The sequence below is a fragment of the Brachycentrus maculatus genome, unplaced genomic scaffold (genome assembly GCF_059751285.1).
Source record: "Brachycentrus maculatus isolate JH-2025_06_01 unplaced genomic scaffold, ASM5975128v1 h1tg000142l, whole genome shotgun sequence".
NCBI classification, from domain to species: Eukaryota; Metazoa; Arthropoda; class Insecta; order Trichoptera; family Brachycentridae; genus Brachycentrus; species Brachycentrus maculatus.
The window spans coordinates 1704016-1720147 of NW_028280895.1; the positions used below are offsets into that span (position 1 = coordinate 1704016).

At 34.0% G+C, this 16132-nt stretch overlaps 2 protein-coding genes across 4 annotated transcripts in view; both read right to left on the reverse strand.

The window, feature by feature from the left end:
* Nucleotides 1-16132, reverse strand: part of Tsr1 (Tsr1 ribosome assembly factor) — a 231511-nt gene that overhangs the window by 58853 nt on the left and 156526 nt on the right. The window lies entirely within an intron of this gene.
* Nucleotides 4811-16132, reverse strand: part of LOC148309009 (uncharacterized) — a 31773-nt gene continuing 20451 nt past the window's right edge. For 2 of the 3 annotated variants that reach the window (XM_088260747.1, XM_088260746.1), the window contains exon 3: nucleotides 5462-6468. In XM_088260747.1, coding sequence (XP_088116873.1) covers nucleotides 5775-6359 — 585 coding nt within the window. In that variant the 5' untranslated portion in view covers nucleotides 6360-6468 and the 3' untranslated portion in view covers nucleotides 5462-5774. Of the gene's footprint in view, nucleotides 6469-16132 lie in introns of all 3 variants that reach the window. The other variant, XM_088260745.1, reaches the window with a different exon arrangement.

Sequence of the window (16132 nt, forward strand, 5' to 3'; positions counted from 1 at the left end):
ACTATGTCATCGGATCATATCTTTTGGGGTCTTCCGACACCTTTGTTATCCCAAGGTCTCCATCGTAAAATTATTGGGGTCCATCTTGTGGGGTCCTGTCTTGCAATATGTCCTGCCTATTGACGTTTGAGTTTTGCCACGCGATCCATGATATCCTCGACTTAGGTTCTTTTCCTGGTATCTTATTTTTTTTATTTTATCCATCAGACTTAAACCAAGCATGGATATTTCCATGGATCGCTGAGTGCGTTCCATGCATCGCTGTGCGCGAGAGAAATGCAGAGAAGCTCAAGTGCACACAGCGATGCATATCTTAACTAAGATAATTTAATCAGTAAAAAAAAACAATTACGCAAACATTCCCGAAATATAGTTTTAATATTGGGAGCCACTGAAAAAGATGAATGTTAATTATTAAACTGTTCTATAAAAAAAAGAGCAAAGAAATTTACAATTAATTTTTAATTGTGTTTAGCACATATACCAATATTCAGAATGCCCAGAAAATATAATATATCCCAGCAAAAAAGGCATATTTTTAACTTAATATTTACCCGCTACAGGGCAGAAAGTGTTGTTTTTGCATTTTGAAGAAAAGGTATTGTTTAATTATTTTTTAAAACATACTAAATATTTTTCAAATGGAGAAAAAACCTTCAGGTTTTACCTAAAAAGATCTGCTGCGCAGTAAAAAGTTCAAAAAGTGGCTTGATACTTATTTTTAATACATTGTATTATATTCTTAAGCTTTAAAAACGTTCTCCTGAAAAATCAAGTATTTTGATTTATGACGTTCTTGAAAGGAGTGAGCGATATATATAATACTTACATCACCATATATTCGAAATATTATTTACTGACCATGTTAACAAAATCAAATTAAGTTGATGTAACAGCATATTTAAAAAGATCATAAATCACGCCTTAAATTAGAATTTTTCACATCTAGTTCATAAAAAACACGTTTTCGTTGACTACGAGTTACTTGAAGTGCATGTTTTGTTGACTGGTAGCCAACTTCTTTGCGCCTCCCTTCTGCGCCACTGGAGCCGTCGTAGCTGGACCGTTCTTAGTGGTGTGCAATAGATGCGAACGCAAAGGGCTTCGCACCAAGGGATGCGCCCTTGATTCGAGACAAATTATTTTAATTAAAAAAATGGTCTTAAAAAAATGCCAATAATAGAAGTTTTGTCAGCCGATATTTTTGGTTCGGCCTTGCATTTTCACTGCTTCGACCACTTCAGTTTCCCTAGGGCGGCGATAGCTCACTTTTGTATGTTTTTATTATTTACACCAAAAATGCAGTCGAAATGCGATCTCTCAGAAGAATGTGCGACAAAACGATATATGATAGATGTGCGAATAGTGAAATAAGGAAGGAATGCAAAGCTGAGATAAGCATTATCGATAAAATTAAGAAAGGTGTGTTGAGATGGTTTGGACATGTGGAACGAATGAGTGAGGAAAGAGCGGTAAAACAAATTTATGAGGCGAATGTTAGTGGGAAAAGAAGCAGAGGAAGACCGAGAAAAACATGGCACGATCAGGTATGCCAAATACTTGAAAGTGGTCAGGTGAGGAGTCGTAACAATCGGCGGGTATGTATGAGGAGATGCATGAACGTGGAAGAGGCGAAGAATGTTTGCAAGGACAGAGTGGTGTGGCGCTCTATTCTCTTTGCCTACCCCTGCGGGGAAGCGGCGTGATGGTTAGTTAGTTAGTTAGTTATTATTTACAAATCCCGCTATTTTCTCAATGCTTAAAACATTTCAGAAATTCCAATTCATTCATTTTTGAACATTGTTAGTTTAACATGAAACATTTAAATTAGTGAGTGAAAATTTTTGGTGGATATCTTTAATTAACTTAGTTTTGTAGATCAATAATCGCTTCGCCACACAGTCAGACAGATTTATAGGCATAGGTGTATAAATCGTTACAACTTTATTTTGAAAGTCTCGAAAATCTCATTAGACCGATAATGTCACGAACATGACAAAACCGACTATTTAATTCGAATATCTAAAATTCAAACCTTAATATCTCCCTTAGTTCTCTATAGAATTCATTAAGTGGTTTTTCATATTAATTTATTAGCCAATAAACCAACATCGTGACAAAAATCTTTAAAATTTTTTTTCAATTATACTGTATTTCCACATGAACTCATTGATCAAGTTTACCATACACAATGATACTGAAACGAGAATATAAATGTTGAGAAATGGGTTATTATTGAAAATATGATTTTGGGGTTTTCGTGTAAGTATGTATATATATATTTATCTTCAATGGATGACTAAATAATGGGTACTAAATAATTATAATTAAATATATGTAAAACTTAAAAGTTATAAAATATACTAATTTTTCATATAATATATTTTTAATCTTATCACAAAATATAACGTTTAGAGCGACCATGACCTTAAAAAAATCATAACGTAATTTATCTTTGTTATGTTGGTTATTAGTAAAATTGTAAAATAGAAATGATATTTAGATTAATCGTATTTTTAGAAAAAAGTTTTAAACAGTAAAAATTCAAATATCTAATCGTTTTCTTCGTTTTTTGATATTTTTTATCTGGGCCCTTTTCTCCCATCGCCTCGGAAAATCGGTTAAAGCGGAAACAGAGGGTTAGTTGTTACAGATGCAAGTTGTTTCATCGTAAATAACTCTATCACAAGGTCCTGTGGTGAGTGTATCACAAAGCATACGTAAGCATCATGTCCGCAGTCCTGTGGTGAGTGTATCACAAAGCATACGTAAGCATCATGTCCGCAGTCCTGACACAATTTCGTCTGTGACGATCATTTGTTATTATAATAAAACCGATAAAAGTATTTTCGTATCTCGGTGTAACTTTCATTGACGACTTTATTATTCGATATTATTCGTCGACTATTTATTTCATCATGAATTATTTTCCCAAATTTAAGCATGAAACGTACAACCACTACAGGCACAACAATAATATGTTTCATCGATTTAAAGAAGCAGAAACCGACGAAAGGGCATTTAAATTAATAATCCTAGTGAAAAATGAAAAATGTCATTATAGAATCATAGTATCAGAATTATAATGTCACTTTTCAACACCCTCATTATTTCTATTTTACCAGTATTTAATACATTATTTTAAACATTTATCAGTAATACCATTTTTGGTATTTTGTTACTCCTAGCGATTTTTATGCTAATTTTTGCATATTAGGGAATTATTATGATATTTAATGCACTTAAAACCCTTTTTTGTTACTTATTTTTGTAAAATAAATAAACTGGCTTAATTTCATTGAATTAACATAAATTTCACTTACATTTAAACAATATCCTTGATGTAATTTTAAATATATAAATAAATAAATAATAAATAAACTAGAAAGTTTTTCAGGACTTCTTTATAAAGTAATAGGCGCACAACTCTGATTTATTTTTGTAAAATACGTAGTATCGCTGACTGAGAATAATTTTATACTATTGTATTTTCTCATACATACCTACATAAATATCAATATTCGACGTTATTTTAAAACAATGCTGTAAAATGTTGAAGGACATTGCCCAGGTGGATAAAATTGGAAGAAAGTAAAAAAGTGAATTTGTTTATTAACTTTTGAAAGGAAATCAATTCTAAATGAGATAAAAAAACAACTTCTCATTATTTTAAGGATACGCGAATCAGTCGACGCATCGACACGTCTCGACGTGTTATTTTATTTACATAGTATATTATATTTTTTAAATTACCAAACTAATCGATTTTCAAATCGACGAGCAATGTTGTTGTATCCTTTCTTTCTTTTCCATTTAAGAACTGTGTCCTTGTTGAGCAACTTGTAATCGTCTTTTCACTATGCCAACTTTGATGTTACCTTTATTTGTTGAATACTACGTCACAGCTTATACTTACTCCACTTTCCCAGTAAGCTTTATTCTAAATATTTTTTGCACGACACTTAATTAAAAATATGTTTTTCGTGTACATACACACTTTCTTTCCTGCATATAAAAATGTTAACAATAGAAACATAGATTAATTTTTAATTTTTATTCAATCACAGCCATTGAACAGACGCAGGCGTAAACAGGATAATAAAGCAACTAATAATAATATTAAATAATGTAATAAATTTATATGTGGAATGATAAAACATATAACTAACTTCGTTCCAAACATTTATGTCAATTTGAAAAAAACATTAATGCCCCCAGTAGAGCATCCACAAATTCTACAAGTTTGATATACCTACCTCGATTTTTTTTCTTGTTCAAAATAAATTCTCATAATTAAAGTACATACCGAATAAAGAATCTATCCACGTGAACAATAACATTTTAGTAAAAATGATTTATATATATTTCATAAATATTGAGTAACCTAACAAATTTATCTGTGGAATGATAAAACATAAAACTAACTTCGTTACATACAGTTATGTCAATTAAAAAAAGCAACATTAATGCCCTCAGTAGAGCATCCACAAATTCTACAGATAAGTTCGTCATACTTGGGTATTTTTTTGTTCAGTATAAAATTAAAGTACATACATACCGAATAAAGAATCTATCTATCCACGTGAATAATAAAATTTTAGTAATTACGATTTTTAGATAATTATTAAGATGTTTTTGAAGAAAATATCAAGACGAAAGTAACACATATCAAGTCAGTATGTTTTTAGCGTTATAATATTATAAGCCACAGGTTTTCAGAGTTAATTGGGTTCCGACACATTTAACCACACTTTTAGCTGTCTTAGAGAAAATATGGCATAAATAGCTGAATAAAATATCAAAATTATAATTTTTTTTCAAATTCAAATACAGTGGCTAGGGCCCACTCAATATTCGCTCGCGACCCATAATTTGGAAAATCATGTTATGAGCAATGACAAGTTTTGAAGATAATCACGTAGTTTGACAAGTACCATGTCTCGTGAATGTAAATGGACCGTACCTAATTATAATTGTATCCAGCAGATGTATGCCACGCACTAAACGACCAAACGTGGGTTGGTGACATTTCGGTAATCTTACTTAATCCATACGTCAAGTCTTCAAGCTCTACTGTCGCTGCCAGTTCTTTGCATCCTTCCAAGTCTAGTCGAGTTGTCAACAGTGGACTTCCTGGGCGGCAGGAACCTGATGACTTGTAAAAGAGGCAAGCTTGGTGGCGGCTCTCCGAAGGTATACAAATTATATACGTGGCCTAGTCAACTAAACCGTCTCTTCTTGGCGACAGTTTGGACAGTGTGTTGTTGAATCCTAAGCCTTATTTCATCGTTCATCACAAAGTCAAACTATAGCACGCCTAAAATTATTCGCAGGCATATATTCTCAAAGGGAATATACGGCTGTTCTGGGTCCCTATAAGGTGACATTCTCCAGCCGCATAAAGAGGCATTGTACAAATCCAGTCTACAGTATACAAACAACCTCCATACTGCTGATTCAATTTTTTTTGGAATTTGTTAGAATTAATTATTTGGTAGCTTAAATTTAATTTACTAATCTAAATAATATATTAAAAAAAGCAATTATTAATTAATATTTCGATGTGTTTTGTGCAAAGACATACAACAGGGATTTTTTAAGTTGCCGTTACGTATACTGATTATAATTATTACAGGGAAAAAGTTAAGATCTTTACAAAATAACCAACATAACAATCAAATAAACTCCAGCTTATCGCTCGAGTAGAGGAATCAAAATTATACAGGAAATATTTGGCGAGTGCTGCGAGAACACAAAATTAGATTTTCGCGATCTCATCTTTTAGTCTTATTCTTAATTGTGAAACGTCGCCAGAAGCTCGTCTTCTCCGCGTTGGGCGCGTCGCCGGGCTCCTCTCCCGCGGGGTCCTGCGGGGTCCTGCAGGGGGCGCACTCCTCGGGCGGGATATGGGCCACCGGGGCCGCGGGGGCCCTGGCGCCCCTCGCGTCCCCGCGCAGCATGTCCAGGAAGTTGGAGTCGGGCCCGTTCCTCCTGTTGTGCTTCTCCCCGAACTTCATGGCCTCGGCGCTGAGCTCCGCCTTGAGCTGCTCGGGGGTGGAGTTCTCGATCTTGAACTCGTTGGGGTCCTCCACGAACGCCTGTTGGAGATCGCGCATGATTTTCTTCCTTATCGTTTTCTTCATACTCAGATGCCTCTCCAGCGTTTTCACGTCTCCGTTCGTGAGAGTCTTGTAGTTGTCCTTATTTTTAGATTTCTTCCCGCCCTTCTTGGATTTGTTTTTGGTCTCGTCGAAGTTTTCGATGTTCTTCTGGTTGATTTCGCTGTAGCCGGCGTGGAAGGCCTGTCCGCCCAGGCCGAAGATGTCCCTCAGGTGGGGGATGCTCCTCTCGGATGTCATGGCGAGGCTCTCGCGGTCAGGGAGCTCGGGATGAAGGTGCCCGAGTCGGGCTGCTCAGTTTCTCGCGTTCAGTTGTGCACCGGCATGTTATTCCGCCGTATCCCGGGCTCTGAAATTACAAACATAAATCAGATTTTAAGGTATCAATGATAGAAAAACCTCCATCAAAAAAATGTAGTCAATTAACTCCTCGATTGCAACTACAGTAAAAATAAAACGCCTTAACTCTGCACTTCTGGAATATGGAAGTCTGAGGATTTACAGGGAAATCAACCTATTTGATAAATATATCTAATAATAAATAATAATAAACCCTTATCGGCACCCCAATGGTGCATAGGGCACTGCTTCATATAAACGCAGTGTTATCTCGATCGTTTACACATGAAGGAAAGGTGAACAGGCCTCCGTTTCAGGTACCAGTCCAGGGTAATATTGAATAAATATTATAGTGAAAAAATCACTTATATTTATTTGACCCCCCCTGGGAATCGAACCCGGGACCTCCAGAACGGTAGCCGAGCGTGCTGACCATTACACTATGGAGGCGGACAAAATATATCTAGAAGTTACAAAAATTTGAGTAAGGGTTGTCAATCATGGGTAGAATTGGTGAATATTATACGTTTGTAAAATTATCACTTAACCAAGAATTGGTGAATATTATACGTGTGTAATTTTTTCACTTAACTAAGCCTATGACGGTCGTAAGCCCTATAAATTCCCAGACTTCCATATTTATCTTCATCTATATTAAGATGTAAAAAATAAAAACAAAATAAAATAAACTCCTAATTGGAGATAATCCAGATTTGTGAACAAGTATTTGGACACCCACAAAATGTTGTATAACTTAAAATACATAATGTAAATAACGCTGTTCTGGTGCTATATATCACGGGCAATTTAAAGGTACTATTATCAATGATTATTTTAGCTGTAAGTGTTGCAATATTTATAAAACTATTTCGTATTTTAGTCAACTATTAATTTGATATGACCGTTTTTTATATAATTTTATGCACGCTTCAGAAACGAAGCTATTATTTACACCCAATTTAATTATTTTCTTTTAATCAACCAAATGATAAAGAAATATTAATGACAGTGCAAGAACGGGTGATTCATTTACTTATTTCTCGGTAGTTACTAGTCGCGTATAAAAACATCCAATTACTTATAACATTAGAACATTTCCGTTCGGAGGAAACTCCGTCTCACCGCGTTATGCAAGACGTGTTCAACAAAATGAGTAGAGACAAATAAAAAAATAATTGTGGATAATTTTTTTGGCTCATTTTTGTGGGTATAGTATAGTACCAAAATGGAGTAACCACTGCTTTGATGTAACAGATAATAAATTAAAGTAATTGACATTTTTGTTTGACAATTTCTCATTGACGGACAATGACGTGAATTTTAATCGAAGGCAATCTTTAAATCAGATTTTCTGAAAAAATTTAATAATTATTAAAAATGAAAATTTGAAAAAAGTAGTTTTTCTCAAAAAGAAAAACTTTATGTTTATTACGTTAAATATTTACTGTTCCGATTATTTCAAAACAGATTGTGACAACGGAATCAAAATAATATATTTTTAGATTTTTGAATCACAACTGCAGTTTATATATCGCTCACTACTTTCAAGAACGTCTAAATCAAAAAACTTGATTTTCAGGAGAACGTTTTTAAAGTTTAAACATATAACACAATATGTTTAAAAAATATATAAAGCCACTTATTGAACTTTTTACTGTGCAACAGATCTTTTTAGGTAAAACATGAAGGTTCTTTCTCCATTTGAAAAATATTTAATATATTTAAAAATATAATTAAACAATACCTTTTCTTCAAAATGCAAAAACAATACTTTCTGCCCTGTAGCGGGTAATTATTAAGTTAAAAATATGCCTCTTTTGCCATGATATAGTATATTTTCTGGGCATTCCGAAAACATGCACAACTGAAAATTGACGATTTTTGATTTATGACATTCTTGAAAGGAGTGAGCGATATTATGAAATAAGTGCATATATAATAAATACATATCAACAAAAAAATGACTGTAACCATAGACAAAACATTGATAATACTAGAGATAAATACAGATAAAGAAAATAAAGAGGATTGAATTTACATAATTTTTATCACTGAGAAATTGAAAATGTCATTACTTTCAATGAGCTACCGAAACGACCCATTTTAGTATCAATAAGCATCATAATCTATCCATTTTTAATTTACGTTTTACATAGCAAATACCATTATTTCTTAAAATCGACACGTGTTTCGATGCATTTCGCAACATTTTCAAATACTGTAATACAGTGTTTGAAAATTATTTACTCGGTAACTTAAAATGAAATTAAAAAAGCATAATCATATGTACATTACATTAGAGTTTTTAAATAGCTTTTTATTAATACTATTCCCTGGAGTAGACTATTCAAATGGTGTATTTATTTCTTCACTTCAAACCCTTATCTGCACTCCAATGGTGCATAGGGCACTGCATAATATAAAAGCAGTGTTATCTTGATCATTAAAACACGAAGGAAAGGTATTCAGCCCTCCGCTTTAGGTACCAGTCCCGAGTAATATTGAATCAATATTAGAGTGAAAAAAATCACTTGTATTTATTTGATCCCCCCTGACTTACAGAATGGTAGCCGGGCGTGCTGACCATTGCACTATGGAGGCGAACGTATTTATTTAGGAAAGCAAAAAAAAATGTAAGCCAGGGAATTATTTAAAAAAAATGTTTAATATAAAACTTCCAGCTTCTCTCCGTGAGATAAAGTTTAAAATTTGACAATTCATAAAAAAACTGTAATAAAATGAAATTAAAGACACAAAGGAATAAGCAGCCAGACAATTGAATAAGTGCAATGGCAGGCTGATATTGAGTTGCGATAACAATGATCTATTACACAACCTTTAATAAGAATAATATCTCATAACACGAACGAAAAGTACTGCCTTTGTGGAGTGTCGTGTGAAAGAGCGCTCAGCAAAATGATGATGATGTCTTTTATTAGATGTAGGCACTACAGAGCCGGATGCTGCGGTAGTTATAATAAAATAAAAACAACAAAATAAACAACGCGAAGTAACTGGTCTGTATTGTTATTTACAACATTTTGAGTGTGTCCAAATACTTGTTCACAAAATCTGGATTATCTCCAGTTACAGGAGTTATTTTCATATTATTTTTTGACGTCTCATCAAAGATGAAGAAGAATATAGAAGTCTGGGCATTTACGGGGCTGACGACGGTCATTACCGACTACTCAAATTCTTAGAAGTTCTATATATATATGAATTAATTTCGAAACCTTGTTCTTGAATCATTAGAACTTCACTAGAGCAGAACTAGTTAGAACTAGTTTCTGCTTAATAAAAAGCTTCTTAACATCTCACCAATAGATGTTTCTAGTGAAATTCTAATGATTCAAGAACAAGGTTTCTAAATTGGTTCATATATATATAGAACTTCCAAGAATTTGAGTAGAGTGGTTGTCAATAATGGGTACAATAGGTGAATGTTACACGTGTGTAAAGTGATCACTTAAACCAGCCTATGACGGTCGTCAGCCCCGTAAATGCCCAGACTTCCATATTCTTCTTCATCTTTGATGAGATGTCAAAAACAATATACATTGTTATTCTTCTTCTTCTTCTTCTTTTTATAGATCCTCAGGATCTGTATGTGTCTTGGTATGTTGACTGGCAGCTATCTCTCCACCTTTTTGGAGGTCTGCCTAGGTTCTGCGTCCTTCAGGGTTTCCTTGAAGGACGATACGTGGAAGTCTGTGTTTTCTGACATTCTGTTTACATGCTCGTTCTATCTTACACATGCTCCGGACGCTCTATATGCACATACTCACGATATCTTCCGTCTTACACATGCTCCGGACGCTCTATATGCACATACTCACGATATCTTCCGTCTTACACATGCTCCGGACGCTCTATATGCACATACTCACGATATCTTCCGTCTTACACATGCTCCGGACGCTCTATATGCACATACTCACGATATCTTCCGTCTTACACATGCTCCGGACATATCAGTTTTTCATGTGCGGTCTCGCAACGTGTTTCCGTGTTGTATTGTTATTGATATTATTCAATTTATTTTAAACGAAATCTAACGGTTCTTCCTTTCATTACAATATCCTAATCTTATAAAACGGACTTAAATGTTTTTTCCTGATAACTAAAGTATAGTAAAACCTCGATATAACGGACTATTTGGGGGGGGGTGCGGTGTTTACATTGCAATTTTCGTAGTTCCCGAAATGGAAATTGAAGCGAAATGGAACTTGGAACTTAAAGACTACCTCTGTTACATTCATACGTGTTATAATTGACTGTTTTTACGTTGAGATTGGAGTAACGATGTAGTGCCTTACGGACAAGTGCGCGGACATGAAAATTATGGCATAGAAATTTAGTTTCATCATAAAAGATGGAATAATCGGTGCGCGTACATAGTATGAATGTTGAAGAAGAGAAGTTTGTATGAACGATGTGTTTTATCTTATTTAAAAAAATTAAACACTTGCATTTTTTTTGACGTCTCATCAAAGATGAAGAAGAATATGGAAGTCTGGGCATTAACGGGGCTGACGACCGTTATAGGCTGGTTTAAGTGATCACTTTACACACGTGTTACATTCACCAATTCTACCGATTATTGACCACCACACTACTCAAATTCTTGGAAGTTCTATATATATATGAACCAATTTTGACACAATGGTTTTATTTCATTACTCACAACTAGTTTCAAGGTAAAAAGTAAAACTAACGAGCAAAAAATATTTAGGTATATATAGAGGTTTATAGGGTAATAAATAAGGAACGGGACTTTTTGTAAAAGAAAACATAGATAAAAAATTGTATTCTGATAAAACTAAATGATGATAGGTTTTTTCAAAATACGTCAACATTATGTTGACAATTTTTTTTCTATTTCTAAATTTTAAAAATTGTTCATGACTTGACCTTTGTAACTGAGTGTGATATTTTAGCGTACGTGAGTTAAATGAATGGTTAGTTTCTATTATGTGATTCACAAATTCTGAAAAATAATTACTAGTAAGTCCACGGCGATGTTCTTATGTCGATGTGTTTTAACTTATCTGCTTACCCTTATGGAAAAGGTGTGATTATTTTCAGATTTATTATTATTTTATCTAATTATGTAAACTTTTAAATGCATCTATTTAATGCAAATCGTTATTGTGATTTCCGGTAGGACTATGCAGGTCAATATCTATTGTTAATTGTTTTTCAGTGTATTCACCCAAAAGGATTAAGTCTTAATGGGCCCTACAACGGACAGAAAAATATTTATATTATTACGAATACCTGGTGTGTAAATATTGAAATGCATTTATTTCTATGGCTGAAATGATGTAAACTGCAAGTTTCACCCGATATAAACACTGAAAGGATTTTAATGAAGGTAACTCCATTAAAATCATAACTAAATGGTTATCATTTAAGAAAGTAGTTTATTACTTAAGAAATCCTAAAGAAATATAATGACTTAGAAGCTATATTATTTCGTATTAAATTACTTTTCGTATTAAATTAAATTAATAGTCCGCCTCCGTGGTGTAATGGTCAGCATGTTGAGCTACCGTGCTGGAGGTCCCGGGTTCGATTCCCAGGGGGGGGTGAAAATAAATATTAGTGATTTAACACTGTAATATTTATTTAATATTACCCTGGACTGGTTCCTGAAGCGCACGAGTGATCACCTTGCCTTCATGTAAGTAATGATCAAGATAACACTGCGTCAATTTGATGCAGTGCCCTATGCACCATTAGGTGCGGATAAGGGTTATAATAAAAAATAATATAAAATTACTTTTAAAAATCGGTGCGTCATTTCCCGATAAAAATAGGCCAGGTGCATAATGAATGGTAAAATACCTGCTAATTTTATGGGAAATAGTTTTTTTCCATGAGTATTTTGAACACGATTTTATGGATTAAATCAAGACTTCGATGATGGAAGTAGTTTGTTACCAGAAATCATATAATAAATACACAAAATATAAAAAAAAAACATGTACCTACCTACTAAGAAGAAGTTATTTTTGATTTTATTAAAATGATCAATATTGAGATATATAATTTTATTCACTTCCATGTTGTAATGGTTAGCGTGTTTACCTACCTTGCTAGAGGTCCCGGGATCGATTCCCAGGGGAGGGGTGAAAATAAATATAGTGATTTTACACTCGAATATTTATTTAATATTGGTTTCTGAAGCGCAGGAGTGATCAACTTGCCTGCATGTAAGTAACGTTCAAGATAACACTGCGTCAGTACGATGCAGTGCCCTATGCACCATTGGGTGCGGAAAAGGGTGAGAATAGAATACAAACTGTATGCTGGGAAGCTTTGAATCCTCAATTATATATTTTATATTTCTTTGTTCAATAAAAAAAATGAAAACGGGAGAAATTTGAATAACATATTTTGTGGAAATTTCTCAAAGGTTACTGGATCAACTTATATAAAATTTATTGGGTTAAAAGACGAAGATATTGATTTGTATCATAAATAAATAAATAATGTTGTTATTTTTGTTTATAAAATCAGTTGGTTCTATTCACCCCTTATGGACTCAAACACTCTGTTTTCTGTTTTATTTTGTACCGGGGTATTCCCCTGAACCTGGCAGTCCGAATCCGGTCCTGGGTAGGCACATACCCCTACCTAGCGTCACTTCGTTACTTGCAGACAGCCATTATTATAATATTATGTAAACACGATTTTTCGCGCTCTAACAGCGATTTTGTCCAAAAAAGTGTTTCCGGTAAAAGTAAACGTAACTCCGATTGTTCTAATTTGAGGTACGAGCAGATACGTAGGTACCTACTAGCTACTAACGACTCTTCTCACCGTAAATCCATCGCATCAATTGTACATTTGTTTACTTCGATTTCTAGATAATATTCAAGGCAATGTATTTCCGAGGTCATTGTTTTCTGAATCACAAAAGAAAAAAAACAGATAATACCAATGATTCGGCATTTTCGTTATAAATATTAAATTCATCTCATTTTTGATCTACGCTCTCATAGCCCCTGAGTCCGAATTACAGTGAAAATATATTTTTTAAAGATAAATATTTGTGTTTTTATTATTTACACAAATATTTCAATTCCAGACTATTTCTGTGAGCCTAAGCGGCTCATTATTAGAAATAGGTATCAAATTGTGGTGGAGTGGATTCGAACCGAGAAACTCTGACTTCGCGACACTAACCACGGGACCACAACCCGGCACAAATAATTTAAAGTTTTAATGAAGGTTTGTCAAATACTTGAAAGCGGCCAGGTAAGGAGTCAAAATAATCGGCGGGTATGAATATTACCCTGGACTGGTACCTGAAGCGGAGGGCTCATCACCTTTCCTTCGTGTTTAAAAAAACGATCAAGATAACACTGCGTTAACATAATGGAGTGCCCTATGCACCATAGGGTGCGGATAAGGGTTCAAAAAATGTATGAGGAGATGCATGAATGTGGAAGATGCGAAGAATGTTTGCAAAGACAGGGCGGTGTGGCGTTCTATTCTCTCTGCCCTTGCAGCGAAGCGGTGTGATGGTTAGTTAGTTAGATAACGTTTTAACTTCGAAGTGTAGATAATTATAACTTAATTTCTGGATTTAAGTCAGAAATTAAAATTTCTTACGTCTTTTGAAACCAGTTGTCGATTAGTAGAATTTTAAGCTAGAAGAAACAAAATTCCACTTAATGATCTATACCTATACCTTATACATAACAAGTAAATAATAAATGCCATTCCCATCTAAAAACTAAAACTATCTACTGGTATATCATTCAAAATGGATGGTAAAATGGAAAGTTTGGCAAACCCGGGGTCACGATCCTCAGTTTGAGGGATATCAGTCGGTCGTATGATCTCCGAGAATAGAATTATTTCATGATCAAAGAAAAGAAAAGAACTTTAAGATAACTTTAGCTATTTTACGATGAGATGGAAATATGTAGTAATACGCATTATATTACAAGGCAAAGTCGAAGGTAAACACAGCATAGAAAGAAGACGTAGGTATATTGTGGCTTAAGACCCAGTATACGTTAAGTCACAACTTAATTTTCTCTAAATTCAGGTAACATTTTACGTAATATTTTTAAAAGTATTTTTTATTAAATACCATTTTTGTACTGAGAAAATAAGTTTTTCTTTGAAACAATCATATGGTGAAATGATTATATGATGAAAAAATGCGATCTCTCAGAATAATGTGCGACAAAACGATGTATGATAGATGTTCGAATAGTAATAAGGACAAAATGCAAAGCTGAGATAAGCATTATCGATAAAATTAAGAAAGGTGTGTTGAGATGGTTTGGCCATGTAGAACGAATGAGTAAGGAAAGAACGGTAAAACAAATTTATGAGGCAAATGTAATTGGAAAAAGAGCAGAGGAAGACCAAGAAAAACATGGCACGATCAGGTATGCCATATACTTGAAAGTGGTTAGGTTAGGAGTCGTAATAATCGGTGGGTATGTGGAAGAGGCGAAGAATGTTTGCAAAGACAGAGTGGTGTGGCGTCGTTATAATTATAAGGTTTTGAAAAGAGAAAGAGTTTTTGAAAGGTAAGGAATGAAAAAAAATATATAAAAATATTTATTCTGTATTTAATAAAAAACAAAATAAAACATTCCATATACATTCTTTAAAAATATCGGGCTTTCTTTAAAAATAAATAATCATATGACCTGTATCTGCGAATATCCCCTTAAAAACTTAAGAGAGTGGTTCCTCTGTAGTACTAAATCGCTATTTCGAGAGGCTGCAGACATTGTAAAAATTGTCATTATGATTGTCAACCTTCGGCGTAGAATGGCACAATAAGAAGAAGATTTAAAGACTGAGATTAAGAAATAAAATTTCAGAAATAAAAAAAGTCACCGACGAAGGCTTTGAAAATAATTAAAATAGTCTTAGCATCGATAGTATTTAAAAAAAATTAAGGTTTCCTACGTTACCACTCATTAAAATATTTTGGATAATGATATATTTTCAAGATATCATTATGCAAAGATTAGATGAGATGAAGAAGAATATGGAAGTCTGGGCATTTACGGGGCTTGTGACCGTCATAGGCTGGTTTAAGTGATCACTTGACAGAAGTGTAACATTCACCAATTCTACCCATGATTGACAACCACACTACTCAAATTCTGGAAGTCAGAATTCTGAACCTTACCGTCATGCATGTCCGAATATTCAAGTTAACACCCTGCGGTCCCGATGTACGATTGTACGATGCCCTTTACATCATATGGGACCAAATAGAGAGAAGAAAGTAATATTTTCCTAAATAATGATCGAGGACAGGTTTTAGTTATAATCTGGAGCGCTACATGATATTTTTAAACCGAATGTGTTGGTGAAATCGTATTTTGTTTGAAAACACATATAAAACTGCATAAATTTAATAGTCTGATTAACGTTATGCAACTCCAGCGTTGCCAGTTATAGTATTTTGCATATTTCATCCAACTAAGTGATTTATTTTCACTCGCCATTACATTGTCCGCCTCCATTGTACGATCCCGGGTTCGATGCGTGCGGAGTAAATATAGACATGGGATTACATTTTTCACTTCTCGACATATGTAGATGGCGAAAAATATGGGAGATTGGGCATTTACGGGGCTTACGACCGTCATAGCCTGGTTTAGTGATCACATTACGCACGTGTTCCT